The sequence below is a fragment of the Coregonus lavaretus genome (genome assembly GCF_964263955.1).
Source record: "Coregonus lavaretus genome assembly, contig: HAP1_SCAFFOLD_386, whole genome shotgun sequence".
NCBI classification, from domain to species: domain Eukaryota; kingdom Metazoa; phylum Chordata; class Actinopteri; order Salmoniformes; family Salmonidae; genus Coregonus; species Coregonus lavaretus.
The window spans coordinates 53,420-71,062 of record NW_028165272.1 but is presented as its reverse complement, the minus strand read 5'-3'; the positions used below and the strand labels follow the sequence as shown (position 1 = coordinate 71,062).

Below are 17,643 nucleotides of genomic sequence, written 5' to 3'. Positions count from 1 at the left end.
ACAATTCTAAGAGATTTAAATGACAAGACATTCTCCGTTGTCCATAGAAATGTCGCTCATCACCACCAACCCCTACGACTTCCCCATGTGCAGCCAGGGTCAGATCACTGTGGCCAGCATCAACGACAAGGAAGAGCTGGATGCCACAGACGTGAGTCAAACAAACGGCTAACCAAACTCTAGATATGGAATGGGTAGAACCACCATACACAATGAATGCACTGTTCAATTCCAACTTGGTAGCAGCTGGGAATTTTCATGTATTTTTTTTGTCAGATTATAAATGCCTTGTTTTAGTTAGGCATGAGCCTCAAGGCATTCTTCATGACTTCACACTTCACCTTGAGGCACACACATGTAAGACATCCACAAGAGAGTGCCACTAAGTGCCCTGTGAAACTGTGGAAAACTCCTTTTGTGCTGTCATCTACTAGTGTTGGCCAAGCGTAATCATGTGGCTCTGTGAAAGCCAGTCATATATATCCATCCCATTTGTTCTGGTGAGAGCACAGAATTGTAGTGTACTGTAAGTGAGCAAACTACCGTTCAGTTCATCACTGTTGTACTTCCTGTCAAATACCAGGATGCCATTACAATCCTGGGCTTCAATAACGATGAGAAGATTAGCATCTACAAGCTGACAGGAGCTGTATTGCACCATGGCAACTTGAAATTCAAGCAGAAACAGCGTGAGGAGCAGGCCGAGCCAGACGGCACAGAGGGTGAGTCCCACTCATAGATATACAATATGTAAAGCATTAGTCCCATTCCCAGTCCCACTCATAGATATATAATATGTAAAGAATTAGTCCCATTCCCAGTCCAATCATAGATATACAATATGTAAGACAGACAGCGCCTCATCAAAGACCGGCAGGAGATCATTTATGGAGACCAAATTCCAACCTCCAGAAATGATTTGAAATGATGGATGTGGGTTCAAATCAAAACCTAACCTATAACAAACTTGGCCAAACCCTTTTGTCAGTGTGACATCAGAATCAAGTGATCTTGTGTCCCTGAGTCTGTTGTTGTTGGTTCTCTCTCCAGTGTCTGATAAAATCGGCTACCTGCTGGGCCTGAACTCAGCTGAGATGTTGAAGGCTCTCTGCTACCCCAGAGTGAAGGTCGGCAACGAGTATGTGACCAAGGGACAGACTGTGCCTCAGGTAAGGCGGCCAAACACAGCATCTACCATTTTCTAAACACCGGAAATATTTTGGGGCAAGTGCGTTGCTTGTTTTGAATAGTGATGTCTTCTCACCTTCTCACACGAGGGAATCGTCTGGGCCTTCATTGACTTCGGCATGGACTTGGCTGCCTGCATTGAGCTTATTGAGAAGGTAAACTGTCTGTCAGGATTGTAATGGACCACAACAGCAAAAGCTCATAGAGAGCGCTGTGTGAGATATTACCACAGGGGTACAAGGTATCTGACTGTTGAGAATTCTGTTTCCTATTTTGTGCCCCTAAATGAAGATACTCTGATAATAGCATGCTTGATAAAGGAATACATGTGATCCTAAATGTAAATATCACTAATTTGATATACATCTCTTTTCGTAAAGCCATTGGGCATCTTCTCCATCCTTGAAGAGGAGTGCATGTTCCCCAAGGCTTCAGACACTTCCTTCAAGAACAAGCTGTATGACCAGCATCTTGGGAAAACCAAGGCGTTTGAGAAGCCCAAGCCTGCCAAAGGCAAGGCAGAGGCCCACTTCTCCCTGGTACACTACGCCGGCACGGTGGACTACAACATCACTGGCTGGCTGGACAAGAACAAGGACCCCCTGAACGACTCAGTTCTTCAGCTGTACGGGAAGTCCTCAGTCAAACTTATGGCTACCCTGTATGTCGCTGCCCCACCTGAGGGTAAGACTAGCATCACATTAAAATATTTAAATAAGAACTAGTTACAACTCAGACCCACATTTTCTTTAAAGGGTCAATCTGCAGTTGCTACATCCATTTTTGGACGACATTCATTCTTGAAGAAAATAACTTTCTTGAAGAACATCAGCTTAGTTCAACTGTCGTACCACTTCAGAACCCAAAATAGAAGCTTGTTTTACTCCAATTTTTGTAAACAAAGTGTAGGTAAACAAGCACTTTATAGCCTCAAAACAAGGTTAAAACTATAATGTTGATATCATGGATGGTCAGTCCTTGTGTACATAGCTCTGCCTATGAATTTCAGTGGTTACATTTCTCCAGCCCCATCTCTCAGCTTTTTATAGAAACAGTGGCAGGGAGCATGATTTGTATTGTTTCAACTGCTGATTGCTGCTTTAAAGTCTTTAAATGTATCAACATTTCTCTGGGTTTTTCACTGGGTTTTTGTATTTGGTATTTTATTAGGATCCCCATTAGCTGTTGCAAAAGCAGCAGCTGCTCTTCCTGGGGTCCACACAAAACATGAAACATGAAATAATACAGAACATTAATAGACAAGAACAGCTCAAGGACAGAACTACATACATTTTTTTTAAAGGCACACGTAGCCTACATATCAATACATACACACAAAATATCTAGGTCAAATAGGGGAGAGGTGTTGTGTCGTGAGCTGTTGCTTAATCTGTTTTTTGAAACTAGGTTTGCTGTTTATTTGAGCAATATGAGATGGAACAGAGTTCCATGCAATAATGGCTCTATATAATCCTGTACACTTTCTTGAATTTGTTTTGGATTTGGGGACTGTGAAAAGACCCCTGGTGGCATGTCTGGTTGAGTAAGTGTGTGTGTCAGAGCTGTGTGTAAGTTGACTATGCAAACAATTTGGGATTTTCAACACATTAATGTTTCTTATAAAATGAAGAAGTGATGCAGTCAGTCTCTCCTCAACTCTTAGCCAAGAGAGACTGGAATGCATAGTATTTATATCAGCCCTCTGATTACAATGAAGAGCAAGACGTGCCGCTCTGTTAATGTACTCAAACAATAGGTGTTATTTTACACAATCTCATTGGCAGCATTTGCATTAAGATAAGTGTGAAGTTAACCTGATATTCTCTAATTTAGAATCATATATCACTTTTCCCCATTTTAACAGATACAACCAAGAAAGGGGGCAAGAAGAAGGGTGGTTCCATGCAGACTGTGTCCTCCCAGTTCAGGGTGAGCTTTTAAAATGTGTATATTCAGGCTTTCAAAAGGTGCATTGATTATCAGAAATGATCTCTGAGAAAATGGTTTGTAACCCTCTTACAGGAGAACTTGGGCAAGCTGATGACCAACTTGAGGAGCACTCATCCTCACTTTGTGCGCTGCCTGATCCCCAACGAGTCAAAGACTCCAGGTACAAGAAATATTGAGTTAAATATTACATCTTATCAGTACAGTATCAGTAACCTTAACGAACCAATCTTTAACCTGTTAATGAGACTTGGTTTGTGTTTCCAGGTCTGATGGAGAACTTCCTGGTTATCCACCAGCTCAGGTGTAATGGTGTTCTAGAAGGTATCAGGATCTGCAGAAAGGGCTTCCCCAGCAGAATCATCTATGCTGACTTCAAGCAGAGGTACACACACACAAACACAAATGCACGCACACACACGCACCACACACACAAAGAAAGTTCTGCGCTAAGGGTTTTCCCAGCATCCGTATACATTTACATTTTAGTCATTTAGCAGACGCTCTTATCCAGAGCGACTTACAGTTAGTGAGTGCATAAATTTTTCATATTGGCCCCACGTGGGAAACGAACCCACAACCCTGGCGTTGCTCTACCAACTGAGCAACAGGAGGCTTATCGTTAACGTAATATGACCAACCTATTATAACTTGACATTTACTAAATTTCTACCACATGTTAAACAAGTCTCCTCATTCAGGTATAAAGTACTGAATGCCAGTGTCATCCCCGAGGGCCAGTTCATGGACAACAAGAAGGCTTCTGAGAAGCTGCTTGGGTCCATTGATGTGAATCATGAGGATTACAAGTTTGGACACACCAAGGTCAGTCAAATATCCCCAGCAAAACTGACAACGATAATATAAATTCTAACCATTCAATGTCTCTCCAGTTGATACATTCATCTTTTTATAATTTCTTAAAAATTTGAAAAAAAATTGATCTCAATTAATTATCATGTGCATTGTGTCAGAGTGGTATGGCTGCAGATATCTGTATCAGTGTACATTATTCATCTACAACTGTAAAATAACTTACAACTTATAAACAACCTATCCCATGGTTTGTTTGTAAGCATTGCAATGTTTATGTTGGTGAAATCAATCTAGTGGCGTTGTTCCTCTCTTTCGATTCAACCCTTTCTATCTGTAACCATCTGACAGAGGTTCCATAATTGACCATGTTTACCTGTGTCAGGTGTTCTTCAAAGCCGGTCTGCTGGGTGTCCTTGAGGAGATGAGAGATGAGAAGCTGGCCTCCCTGGTCGGCATGGTCCAGGCTCTCAGCCGTGGATTCCTCATGAGGAGAGAGTTCACCAAGATGATGGAGAGGAGGTGAGGAATAGTAGACAACTTGGCAAAAAATTCCTCAGCTGTATGCAAAAAGTGGCGGGGGTCCCCGTTTTGTTATTCTTTGAATCCCAGAACGTAGCTTTAAAGTCCTACCCTAGTCTCCTTTTCACCTCATTAAACACCTGATTTACTTAACAAAAGGCAGATCTCATTAGGTGCTCCAGGTATCCTCATGGCATGGCACAAGTGAGGGGTGGGGCTTTACTCTTTTGTTCTCTATTGCTCCTCTATTGTTCCTCAAGCAAAGGGGGGAGGCCGATGACATCACAAAGCCACCATCAGACCAACTCCTTGAAGTTTCCTTGAAGTCTTCAGTTCACACTATTTTCTTCAAAACATATATTTTTACCCTTTAGTGTGTGTACTTTACTGTATTTATACTTGGGATATCCCTTTTCCACAGGAAAAGTTCTAAAAACACTGGAGGAGATCTTTAAGCATGCCACTCACCATGCCACTCACCATGCCACTCACCATGCCACTCACCATGCCACTCACCATGCCACTCACCATGCCGCTCACCATGCCGCTCACCATGCCGCTCACCATGCCGCTCACCATGCCGCTCACCATGCCACTCACCATGCCACTCACCATGCCACTCACCATGCCACTCACCATGCCACTCACCATGCCACTCACCATGCCACTCCATCCTTTCTGTCGACCAGAGATTCAGTCTTCACTATCCAGTACAACATCCGCTCATTCATGAATGTGAAAACCTGGCCATGGATGAAGGTGTACTTCAAGATCAAGCCCCTGCTGAAGACCGCAGAGACTGAGAAGGAGCTGGCCAACATGAAGGAGAACTATGAGAAGATGCAGACGGACCTGGCCAAGGCTCTGGCCAAGAAGAAGGAGTTGGAGGAGAAGATGGTGTCCATGGTGCAGGAGAAGAATGACCTGGCGCTTCAAGTCGCATCTGTGAGTGAGCAACGACACTCATAAGAGCCCATTTACACACACATGAACACAGACACGAACACACGCACACTGTGGTTATCTCTTTATATTTCATACATTTAAATCCATTTGCTCTGACCTATTTGACCAAATTAAGTCTATATTTTCATACACAAAGAGAGGCCAATTATATTTTTTCCTGCTCTGAAACCAGGATTCAGAGAATCTGAACGATGCTGAGGAAAGGTGCGAGGGGCTCATCAAGAGCAAGATCCAGCTGGAGGCCAAACTCAAAGAGACGACTGAGAGGCTGGAGGATGAGGAGGAGATGAATGCTGAGTTGACTGCCAAGAAGAGGAAGCTGGAGGATGAGTGCTCTGAGCTGAAGAAGGACATTGATGACCTGGAGCTCACCCTGGCCAAAGTGGAGAAGGAGAAGCACGCCACTGAAAACAAGGTTTCGTAGACAGTCTAACCAAACAATAATCCAAACAATAATCAACTCAAAACAGAAATGGAATTCAAGTTTTTTTGTGGGTGCTGTAAAGATTAAGACACAAAATAGTGTAATTTCATTTGTGGGGTAATCCACACATTCATTACATGTTCTGTGCCCCCCTCCTTTATGACTTCCCCTCAATACACTGGTGTGGAGTACAGTGCCATCTAGTGTTGAATCTATAGTACAGCACTTGTTGACACATTTCTAATATTAATTAAACTAAATCTCCCCTTCATGGTGAAGTGACCAAAGACTAATTTTGTTGTTGCCGTTTTCAGGTTAAAAACCTGACAGAGGAGATGGCGTCTGTGGATGAGAGTGTTGCCAAGCTGACCAAGGAGAAGAAAGCCCTCCAAGAGGCCCACCAGCAGACACTGGATGACCTGCAGGCAGAGGAGGACAAAGTCAACACTCTGACCAAGGCCAAGACCAAGCTGGAACAGCAAGTGGACGACGTGAGTGGAGTTTGACATTTTGGCCATGGTAGTATGTAAGATGATATTATCTTCAATTGTTTAGAGTTGACCAATATATGTGTATTTTTATCTTGTAGCTTGAGGGTTCTCTGGAGCAAGAGAAGAAGCTCCGTATGGACCTTGAGAGAGGCAAGAGAAAGCTGGAGGGAGATCTGAAACTGGCCCAGGAGTCCATAATGGACCTGGAGAATGACAAGCAGCAGTCTGATGAGAAAATCAAGAAGTAAACACAAATCAATTACCACAGTATTACCTGCCATCTTGATCAAAATAATGGTTGTTATTGGCTCATTCTTGAAATTATGAATTTGTATGTGATTCTTAAAAGCAAAGTGAATGGTAATATAGGCTTCCTTTACACTATCTAACCAAATCGAACTTTGCAATCAACGTGTTTGTGTTTGTTAGGAAGGAGTTTGAGACCACCCAGCTCCTCAGCAAGATTGAGGATGAGCAGTCTCTGGGAGCTCAGCTGCAGAAGAAGATCAAGGAACTCCAGGTACAGTACAGGATCTAACCTCCAGTACAGGAAAGCACACACCTGAATAATTTCCTGAAAAAAACGGACACATTTCTTCTGGAAGCTTCTGACGGCTCAGTAAGATGGAAGATGGTGCTTCATGATGGTGCTTCTTTCTATGGAAAGATGGTGCTTCTTACCGTTGATAGTTTGGTTCCGCCTTTGGGACACTGTCTAATGAATATAGTAAATATGTTAGTGTAACTGGCTATGTATTAACACATTTATGCTAAATATACTGTACATACTATTATTATGTAGTGAGGTTCAATTGTTTCAACTGTATTGTAGTGTTCATCCCCCCTGCTCCTGCCCCCTGTTCTAGGCCCGTATTGAGGAGCTGGAGGAGGAAATTGAGGCTGAGCGTGCTGCCAGGGCTAAGGTTGAGAAGCAGAGGGCCGATCTCTCCAGGGAACTTGAGGAGATCAGCGAGAGGCTGGAGGAGGCCGGAGGCGCCACTGCTGCTCAGATTGAGATGAACAAGAAGCGCGAGGCTGAGTTCCAGAAGCTGCGTCGTGATCTTGAAGAGTCCACCCTGCAGCACGAGGCCACAGCCGCCGCTCTGCGCAAGAAGCAGGCCGACAGTGTGGCTGAGCTCGGGGAGCAGATCGACAACCTGCAGCGCGTCAAGCAGAAGCTGGAGAAGGAGAAGAGTGAGTACAAGATGGAGATTGATGACCTCTCCAGCAACATGGAGGCTGTCGCCAAGGCTAAGGTGAGTAGTGATGTTTTGGTCAAGCAGTGTTGAGGAGGGTCAGCTACATTACCATTCAAGTAAACTGAAGTTGACAGGAGTCCCATATGTTTCACTAACAGGGCAATCTGGAGAAGATGTGCCGTACTCTTGAGGACCAGCTGAGCGAGATCAAGACTAAGAATGATGAGAATGTTCGCCAGGTCAACGACATCAGCGGACAGAGGGCCAGACTCCTGACAGAAAATGGTACCATCAACAATGAACAACAAACCAAACCAATGTAGTTCACCTCAGTAGTAAACAATAACATGTGTTGGGGGCTGTAAATTCAGTCCACATAGTTTCTGCCCTACGATACCACAAATACATTTTCAATCTTAGAGAACAGAGACCCCATTAACAAGAGGTCACTCTTTCCCTGCAGGTGAGTTTGGCCGCCAGCTGGAGGAGAAGGAAGCCCTGGTGTCTCAGCTGACCAGAGGCAAACAGGCCTTCACCCAGCAGGTGGAGGAGCTGAAGAGGCAGATTGAGGAGGAGGTCAAGGTAAGGGACCCAAAATGGAAACCACCCACCACAATTTAGAGCTCTATATACATATAGACGGTGACTACGCCACCCTCAGAGACTTCTACTGCCATTTGTTTTACTCTCTATCTAATCTCTCTTTGTCTTTGTCTTTCTTGCTTTCTTTCTCAGGCTAAAAATGCACTGGCCCACGGTGTCCAGTCTGCCCGCCATGACTGTGACCTCCTGAGAGAGCAGTTTGAGGAGGAGCAGGAGGCCAAGGCAGAGCTGCAGCGCGGCATGTCTAAGGCCAACAGTGAGGTGGCTCAGTGGAGGACTAAGTATGAAACTGATGCCATCCAGCGCACAGAGGAGCTGGAGGAGGCCAAGTGAGTTGCACGCAGTAGCAAAAACTCAAATAAATGGTGTGGATGGTGAGGGTGATAGGAGGCTCTGAGAAAATGTTATGTCAATATGTAGTGCAACATTTGTTTCACAACAAATTGCTCACCATAACACCACCTTCTGTTGTCCAACAGGAAGAAACTGGCCCAGCGTCTGCAGGAGGCTGAGGAGACCATTGAGGCGACCAACTCAAAGTGCGCCTCCCTGGAGAAGACCAAGCAGAGACTGCAGGGAGAGGTGGAGGACCTCATGATTGATGTTGAGAGAGCCAACGCAATGGCCGCCAACCTTGACAAGAAGCAGAGGAACTTTGACAAGGTGAACATTTATAAACCTCACTCTAGGTGATATTTTCTGTCTGCTATTTGATCAGTTGTAGTATAATTGTAGCATATTTCTGATTCAGAACCCTCCATCAATGAGTTCTAATGAAAATCCCATGTATTTCCCTAGGTTCTGGCAGAGTGGAAGCAGAAGTATGAGGAGGGTCAGGCTGAGCTGGAAGGAGCTCAGAAGGAGGCTCGCTCTATGAGCACTGAACTCTTCAAGATGAAGAACTCCTACGAGGAGGCTCTGGATCATCTGGAGACTCTGAAGAGAGAGAACAAGAACCTGCAACGTGAGCATTTGACAGCAGTTCTATTTGACTGATGTTTGACTAGTGTTTGAAAATGGAATTAACTGTAATCATCAACATTATATCAAAATTACTATTAAACCATCTCAGAATTTTCATGTAAAGTATAAAATGTTATTTTTTGGAACTTGTAATTGGTATTCCTTTGAATAGCCCAAGAATGTGGGGGAAAATTAGATTTGGAAGACAGTATGAAATGCTGTTAATTAATTAACTGTTATTATGATTCATTATAAACTTCAGTGCATTGGCGATATCCACTGTGAAAATCTCTGAAGTATAATCTGCTCCTGTGTTTGTGTGTGCAGAAGAGATCTCTGACCTGACTGAGCAGATCGGAGAGACTGGCAAGAGCATCCATGAGCTGGAGAAGGCTAAGAAGACCGTGGAGACAGAGAAGTCTGAGATCCAGACCGCTCTGGAGGAGGCTGAGGTACACACTACAGCTGTTTGATAGGAAAAGCAGTGTTACACTAGCCAATGCCAGCTACAGTCTAATGCTCCCCTTTATTGGTGTTTATTGTAGTCATTTATACAGTATGTAATTCCTTGTGTTATACACATCCAAATGTATTGAGCACAATTCGCCTGACTGCTTCTCTTTGTCCAGGGCACACTGGAGCACGAGGAATCCAAGATTCTGCGTGTGCAGCTGGAGCTGAACCAGATCAAGGGTGAGGTGGACAGGAAGCTGGCTGAGAAGGACGAGGAGATGGAGCAGATCAAGAGGAACAGCCAGAGGGTGGTTGACTCCATGCAGAGCACCCTGGACTCTGAGGTCAGGAGCAGGAATGATGCCCTGAGGGTGAAGAAGAAGATGGAGGGAGACCTGAATGAGATGGAGATCCAGCTGAGCCACGCCAACAGGCAGGCCGCTGAGGCCCAGAAACAGCTGAGGAACGTCCAGGGACAGCTCAAGGTAAAGGGACTGGGACATCAGGTTCAACAACCTGAACATGGGGAGGGATTTGTTTGTGAATCAGTAGAAAAGAATAGAACAGAGGAATGGAATAGTGGACTAATATACTGTAGATATTGTGGAAATGTTTACCAATGATCACCAATCCTATCACCCCTACTTCCACAAGTCTAATGATACTATGTAATTGTGAACCCCAGGATGCCCAATTGCACCTTGATGACGCTGTCCGCCTCTCAGAGGATATGAAGGAGCAGGCAGCCATGGTGGAGCGCAGAAACGGTCTGATGGTGGCTGAAATTGAGGAGCTGAGAGTTGCTCTGGAGCAGACAGAGAGAGGCCGCAAAGTGGCTGAGACTGAGCTGGTAGACGCCAGCGAGCGCGTCGGACTGCTGCACTCCCAGGTACGGGTCAAAAGCCATTTCTAATTAAACTCAACCAAGCATACCATTTATACACACATAGAATTTAACAGTGCTTGCGTTTATATTTTCATAATTTCAGCCTTGTGACTTGTAAGTTCTCTTGAGAGTCAAATAAATGGCCTTGTTTCCTCCTTCAGAACACCAGCCTTCTGAACACCAAGAAGAAGCTGGAGACTGACCTGGTTCAGGTGCAGGGAGAGGTGGACGACATCGTCCAGGAAGCCAGGAACGCAGAGGACAAGGCCAAGAAGGCCATCACTGACGTGAGTCCTTGAATTACATCAACTAGATTTGTCCCCAAGGGCCAATGGTAGCTGGGCTGGTTAACCACAACAAATATCTCAAGGGGGCTTTATGAGTGGTGCCAGTTGGTGCATAAATTAAACTAAGTACCATTCCAGGCGGCCATGATGGCTGAGGAGCTGAAGAAGGAGCAGGACACCAGCTCTCACCTGGAGAGGATGAAGAAGAACCTGGAGGTCACAGTCAAGGACCTGCAGCACCGCCTGGATGAGGCTGAGAATCTGGCCATGAAGGGAGGCAAGAAGCAGCTCCAGAAACTGGAGTCCAGGGTGAGTTAACAGCAGGGTGTATTGAAAGACAGACTGCTGGAAATGCATGTGATCATATAAAAATTTCGGGGGAAATGCCCCCTTAAGGAAAATGTATATTTTCTGACAAAAAAAAGCTACTTTTGGTAAGATTTGAATATGGCATACTGGCAATTTTTGGGAAAATACATTTTTAATAAGTGCCCCTGAAGATTAGTGTGTTAAAATACATTGTATACGTTGTATTATTACATTTTTGAGTAATTGACTCTTAAAAGCTAAAGTCTAGGTGTTTAAGCAGTAAGGCATGGAAAGCGCTGGAATTTTTTTTTGTGACATAAAGTGTGTTCTGTTATAGGCAGAGGGCATAAGATTCCCTACACAGGGGCATTGTGTAAGACAATCTCTCTCAATAACCCACCTACATAATGAAAAGTAGTTGTTTTCATTATAGACCCCTCTAATTAAAATGGTAAAAGTATATAGGAACAGACAACAATTGTGCCTCCTTGACTAGCAGAAGAATATACTTCTGTTTTTACAAAGATTTGTTACGTCTGATTTCACCACCTCACATAAATGCCTACCTTTATTTCTTCCACAAAGGTGCGTGAGCTCGAGACTGAGGTGGAGGCCGAGCAGAGAAGAGGTGTAGACGCAATCAAGGGAGTCCGCAAGTATGAGCGCAGAGTCAAGGAGCTCACTTACCAGGTAAGAACATGTGCCTTCTTCACACACTAAAGCACACTGGTTTGTGTATTAAACTATGGGGTATTGATTCTTTGATCTTCTCTCACAGACTGAGGAGGATAAGAAGAACGTTGGCAGACTTCAGGACCTGGTAGATAAGCTGCAGTTGAAAGTGAAGGCCTACAAGAGGCAGGCTGAGGAAGCGGTGAGTCACAGACTTAGTCAAATACTCTGAAAGCTTACGTTCCCTAGTAGACATTACAAAACTTCATGTCCAGGCAGTTTAGTTGAAGTGTTGCTACTGCACATCAGTCAACAATGACTCAGTTGATAGTGCAAGTAATTGCTGAAGCAAGTAATTGCTGAAGAAATGTATGCACAGTGACTCCTCTGCCTATGTGTTACCAATTTAAAAGAGAGGGGGTTGAATATTATTTAGCTTTGTGCCGGGGGCTGGTCTAGTGGTAGTGCTGCCGCCCCTATATCACATATGTCCCTGGAGGCAGCAGTTTGATCCCTCTGTTCCACCACTCACTTTCTCTGCTATATCATCTATCTCCCTATATACATTGCTATCCTAAATATATCAATAAAAAAACTTTCAAAATAATATTAATTTGCTATCTGAAGCTTCAAACTTTGAATACTGATGTTATGCTCTCCTCTGTTTATCTCACCCAGGAGGAAGCAGCCAACCAGCACATGTCTAAGTTCAGGAAGGTTCAGCATGAGCTGGAGGAGGCTGAGGAGCGTGCTGACATCGCTGAGACTCAGGTCAACAAGCTCAGAGCCAAGACCCGCGACACTGGAAAGGTACAGGACTGCTGCTAAACGTACACTTGACTCGTGTTCAAATATGACCACATCAACACCACCTATGATTCATTCTTCACAGTAGTCAATACTGACATTTTACACTCACTCAAAGGTATTTAAGATCTCTGAAAAACACATTTCAGGACAGGGTAAATAAAAAATCTAAATAAAAGATTAATCCAAATTTAGTTGGTACAAGCTGAGCACTGAATCTTAAATGCTTTATCCATTATATTCTATCCAAGTCTGTCCATATATTTATCATGTTCATTATTAATACTGATCCATTATATTCTATCGAAGTCTATCCATATATTTATCATGTTCATTATTAATACTGATCCATTATATTCTATCCAAGTCTATCCATATATTTATCATGTTCATTATTAATACTGATCCATTATATTCTATCCAAGTCTATCCATATATTTATCATGTTCATTATTAATACTGATCCATTATATTCTATCCAAGTCTGTCCATATATTTATCATGTTCATTATTAATACTGATCCATTATATTCTATCCAAGTCTATCCATATATTTATCATGTTCATTATTAATACTGATCCATTATATTCTATCCAAATATTTATCATGTTCATTATTAATACTGATCCATTATATTCTATCCAAGTCTATCCATATATTTATCATGTTCATTATTAATACTGATCCATTATATTCTATCCAAGTCTATCCATATATTTATCATGTTCATTATTAATACTGATCCATTATATTCTATCCAAGTCTATCCATATATTTATCATGTTCATTATTAATACTGATCCATTATATTATTTCCAAGTCTGTCCATATATTTATCATGTTCATTATTAATACTGATCCATTATATTCTATCCAAGTCTATCCATATATTTATCATGTTCATTATTAATACTGATCCATTATATTCTATCCAAGTCTGTCCATATATTTATCATGTTCATTATTAATACTGATCCATTATATTCTATCCAAGTCTGTCCATATATTTATCATGTTCATTATTAATACTGATCCATTATATTATATCCAAGTCTATCCATATATTTATCATGTTCATTATTAATACTGATCCATTATATTCTATCCAAGTCTTGTCACGATCGTCTAATGAGGACCAATGCGCAGCGTTGAAGGTGAACATCTTTTATTAGATAAATGATCACACGATCAAAATAACAAACGAAACGTGACGTCTACAGTTGAACACAACCCAACGAGAACAAGAAACCACAAAACCAACGTGAAAGACAGATAGTTAAATATGGCTCCCAATCAGAGACAACGAGCCAACAGCTGACACTCGTTACCTCTGATTGGGAGTCACTCAAACAAAGAAATACAATAACCTAGACCCACAACAAAACATAGAAACTAACACCCTGGCTCAACATACGAGAGTCCCCCGAGCCAGGGCGTGACAGTACCCCCCCCTAAAGGCGCGGACTCCGACCGCGCCAACGAAACACAACAGGGGAGGGACTGGGTGGGCACTCCGCCTAGGCGGCGGATCCGGCTCCAGTGGAACAGGCACGTGCGGTGCCGGACCGACGACGCACACCACTGGCTTGGTGTGGGGAACAGGCACGGGCCGTGCTGCACTGACGACGCACACCACTGGCTTGGTGTGGGGCGCAGGAGCGGGCCGGACAGGGCTGACGAAACGCCCCACAGACTTGGTGCTGGGAGCAGGAATGGGCCGGACCGGGCTGGCGACGCGCACCACAGACCTGGTGCGGAGAGCAGGAACGGGCAGAGCCGGGCTGACGAGACGCACCACAGACTTGACGCGGGGAGCAGGAATGGGCCGGACCGGGCTGGCGACGCGCACCACCGACCTGGCGCGGAGAGCAGGAACGGGCAGAGCCGGGCTGACGAGACGCACCACAGGCTTGATGCGGGGAGCAGGAATGGGCCGGACTGGGCTGGCGACGCGCACCACAGACCTGGTGCGGGGAGCAGGAACGGGCAGAGCCGGGCTGACGAGACGCACCACAGACTTGATGCGGGGAGCAGGAATGGGCCGGACTGGGCTGGCGACGCGCACCGCAGGTTCGGTGCGAGAGCAGGAATAGACCGGACCGTACTGGGGACACACACCACTGGCTCTACACCGGGATCTGGAACGGGCCGGACCGGACTGGCAACACACGCCAGTACCTCTCGCCGTGCCTCTACTTCCTCCATCCCCTCTTCGACCAGTGGCCCCCGTAACCCGGCGGCCTTCTCCGGCAACCCACTGGGCCGCTCTATCGCGGCCTCCTGCTGGTCCGACGTCGTGAGCCCCCCCCTAAAAATTTTCGGGGCGTCTCTCCTACCCGTGGACCAGGTCTCCATATCCCTCGCCAGCCTCTCGCCCTTCTGCCATAATGTCAAGCCCTTGTCTTCCTCCCTCGGCTTGACCCAGTCCAGGAGGCGAAGGAGATCTGTGAGGGATCTCCCTGGCGATGGCTCCTGGACACGCTGCTTGGTCCCATCTTGGTGGTTTCTTCTGTCACGATCGTCTAATGAGGACCAATGCGCAGCGTTGAAGGTGAACATCTTTTATTAGATAAATGATCACACGATCAAAATAACAAACGAAACGTGACGTCTACAGTTGAACACAACCCAACGAGAACAAGAAACCACAAAACCAACGTGAAAGACAGATAGTTAAATATGGCTCCCAATCAGAGACAACGAGCCAACAGCTGACACTCGTTACCTCTGATTGGGAGTCACTCAAACAAAGAAATACAATAACCTAGACCCACAACAAAACATAGAAACTAACACCCTGGCTCAACATACGAGAGTCCCCCGAGCCAGGGCGTGACAGTACCCCCCCCTAAAGGCGCGGACTCTGACCGCGCCAACGAAACACAACAGGGGAGGGACTGGGTGGGCACTCCGCCTAGGCGGCGGATCCGGCTCCAGTGGAACAGGCACGTGCGGTGCCGGACCGACGACGCACACCACTGGCTTGGTGTGGGGAACAGGCACGGGCCGTGCTGCACTGACGACGCACACCACTGGCTTGGTGTGGGGCGCAGGAGCGGGCCGGACAGGGCTGACGAAACGCCCCACAGACTTGGTGCTGGGAGCAGGAATGGGCCGGACCGGGCTGGCGACGCGCACCACAGACCTGGTGCGGAGAGCAGGAACGGGCAGAGCCGGGCTGACGAGACGCACCACAGACTTGACGCGGGGAGCAGGAATGGGCCGGACCGGGCTGGCGACGCGCACCACCGACCTGGCGCGGAGAGCAGGAACGGGCAGAGCCGGGCTGACGAGACGCACCACAGGCTTGATGCGGGGAGCAGGAATGGGCCGGACTGGGCTGGCGACGCGCACCACAGACCTGGTGCGGGGAGCAGGAACGGGCAGAGCCGGGCTGACGAGACGCACCACAGACTTGATGCGGGGAGCAGGAATGGGCCGGACTGGGCTGGCGACGCGCACCGCAGGTTCGGTGCGAGAGCAGGAATAGACCGGACCGTACTGGGGACACACACCACTGGCTCTACACCGGGATCTGGAACGGGCCGGACCGGACTGGCAACACACGCCAGTACCTCTCGCCGTGCCTCTACTTCCTCCATCCCCTCTTCGACCAGTGGCCCCCGTAACCCGGCGGCCTTCTCCGGCAACCCACTTGGCCGCTCTATCGCGGCCTCCTGCTGGTCCGACGTCGTGAGCCCCCCCCTAAAAATTTTCGGGGCGTCTCTCCTACCCGTGGACCAGGTCTCCATATCCCTCGCCAGCCTCTCGCCCTTCTGCCATAATGTCAAGCCCTTGTCTTCCTCCCTCGGCTTGACCCAGTCCAGGAGGCGAAGGAGATCTGTGAGGGATCTCCCTGGCGATGGCTCCTGGACACGCTGCTTGGTCCCATCTTGGTGGTTTCTTCTGTCACGATCGTCTAATGAGGACCAATGCGCAGCGTTGAAGGTGAACATCTTTTATTAGATAAATGATCACACGATCAAAATAACAAACGAAACGTGACGTCTACAGTTGAACACAACCCAACGAGAACAAGAAACCACAAAACCAACGTGAAAGACAGATAGTTAAATATGGCTCCCAATCAGAGACAACGAGCCAACAGCTGACACTCGTTACCTCTGATTGGGAGTCACTCAAACAAAGAAATACAATAACCTAGACCCACAACAAAACATAGAAACTAACACCCTGGCTCAACATACGAGAGTCCCCCGAGCCAGGGCGTGACAAGTCTGTCCATATATTTATCATGTTCATTATTAATACTGATCCATTATATTCTATCCAAGTCTATCCATATATTTATCATGTTCATTATTAATACTGATCCATTATATTCTATCCAAGTCTGTCCATATATTTATCATGTTCATTATTAATACTGATCCATTATATTCTACCCAAGTCTGTCCATATATTTATCATGTTCATTATTAATACTGATCCATTATATTCTGTATTTCTTCTTACAGGGAAAAGAAGCTGCTGAATGAACAAGACCAAAGTCTGATCAATTTCCTTTGATGCATAAAATATGATTTTCATGGTGAAATGTTGAGCATTGATTAAAAACACGTTGACCTACATAAACTTCCTTTGTGACTGTGGACTTATTACTCAGCATATAGCTTTTTCATACCATGAAAAATATTGCATTCTGGGATTTAAACAACAACAAAGCTGTCACCCCAACAAAGTGGCCACTTTTTTTGGTAAACACTCCCAAATGTATAGACTGACCTATGAATGCAAGTACTGACCATCCATAACATTCAAAATATAGTTGTAACCCTTTACAGTTGCGGGAATTGGCCTATATGGACACGTCCAAATTTCAAATGATACATTCGTAAATAGAAAGTCCTGCCCTTTGACATTAAGGGTTAAAACAGGCCAGAGGACACCTGATTAATGACAGAGACGTTGACGGAATCCAAACCTACATTGAATCTCGGCTGCAAGGATAAGGTCAGTAGTCTTTATTCATTAACTTGGTGAAATTGATTTGAGGACTTGCTAAAATATTGAAAAGTAGCAAATTGATCAATGCGTAGCCATTTTAAGTGAAATGTGGGGTTGACTGTCAGGAATTATCAAGATTACATT

The 17,643-nt window shown here is 45.4% G+C and overlaps 1 protein-coding gene across 1 annotated transcript in view; it reads left to right on the top strand.

The window, feature by feature from the left end:
* The window catches only part of LOC311116039 (myosin heavy chain, fast skeletal muscle-like), a gene marked incomplete at both ends in the record, with an annotated part of 109,577 nt that extends 92,547 nt beyond the window's left edge, over nucleotides 1-17,030 (top strand). The window contains 30 exons of the mRNA XM_084191173.1: nucleotides 48-151; nucleotides 584-722; nucleotides 1,051-1,169; nucleotides 1,278-1,343; nucleotides 1,569-1,872; nucleotides 3,053-3,117; nucleotides 3,211-3,298; nucleotides 3,403-3,520; nucleotides 3,837-3,960; nucleotides 4,334-4,470; nucleotides 5,160-5,415; nucleotides 5,609-5,851; nucleotides 6,175-6,351; nucleotides 6,450-6,595; nucleotides 6,781-6,871; nucleotides 7,218-7,607; nucleotides 7,709-7,835; nucleotides 8,014-8,132; nucleotides 8,286-8,482; nucleotides 8,633-8,816; nucleotides 8,952-9,117; nucleotides 9,444-9,568; nucleotides 9,746-10,054; nucleotides 10,255-10,458; nucleotides 10,617-10,742; nucleotides 10,881-11,051; nucleotides 11,637-11,741; nucleotides 11,830-11,925; nucleotides 12,402-12,533; nucleotides 17,010-17,030. Of these exons, the coding sequence (XP_084047299.1) occupies nucleotides 48-151; nucleotides 584-722; nucleotides 1,051-1,169; nucleotides 1,278-1,343; nucleotides 1,569-1,872; nucleotides 3,053-3,117; nucleotides 3,211-3,298; nucleotides 3,403-3,520; nucleotides 3,837-3,960; nucleotides 4,334-4,470; nucleotides 5,160-5,415; nucleotides 5,609-5,851; nucleotides 6,175-6,351; nucleotides 6,450-6,595; nucleotides 6,781-6,871; nucleotides 7,218-7,607; nucleotides 7,709-7,835; nucleotides 8,014-8,132; nucleotides 8,286-8,482; nucleotides 8,633-8,816; nucleotides 8,952-9,117; nucleotides 9,444-9,568; nucleotides 9,746-10,054; nucleotides 10,255-10,458; nucleotides 10,617-10,742; nucleotides 10,881-11,051; nucleotides 11,637-11,741; nucleotides 11,830-11,925; nucleotides 12,402-12,533; nucleotides 17,010-17,030 (4,649 nt within the window). The remainder of the gene's footprint in view (nucleotides 1-47; nucleotides 152-583; nucleotides 723-1,050; nucleotides 1,170-1,277; nucleotides 1,344-1,568; nucleotides 1,873-3,052; nucleotides 3,118-3,210; nucleotides 3,299-3,402; nucleotides 3,521-3,836; nucleotides 3,961-4,333; nucleotides 4,471-5,159; nucleotides 5,416-5,608; nucleotides 5,852-6,174; nucleotides 6,352-6,449; nucleotides 6,596-6,780; nucleotides 6,872-7,217; nucleotides 7,608-7,708; nucleotides 7,836-8,013; nucleotides 8,133-8,285; nucleotides 8,483-8,632; nucleotides 8,817-8,951; nucleotides 9,118-9,443; nucleotides 9,569-9,745; nucleotides 10,055-10,254; nucleotides 10,459-10,616; nucleotides 10,743-10,880; nucleotides 11,052-11,636; nucleotides 11,742-11,829; nucleotides 11,926-12,401; nucleotides 12,534-17,009) is intronic.
* Nucleotides 17,031-17,643: the final 613 nt, after the last annotated feature.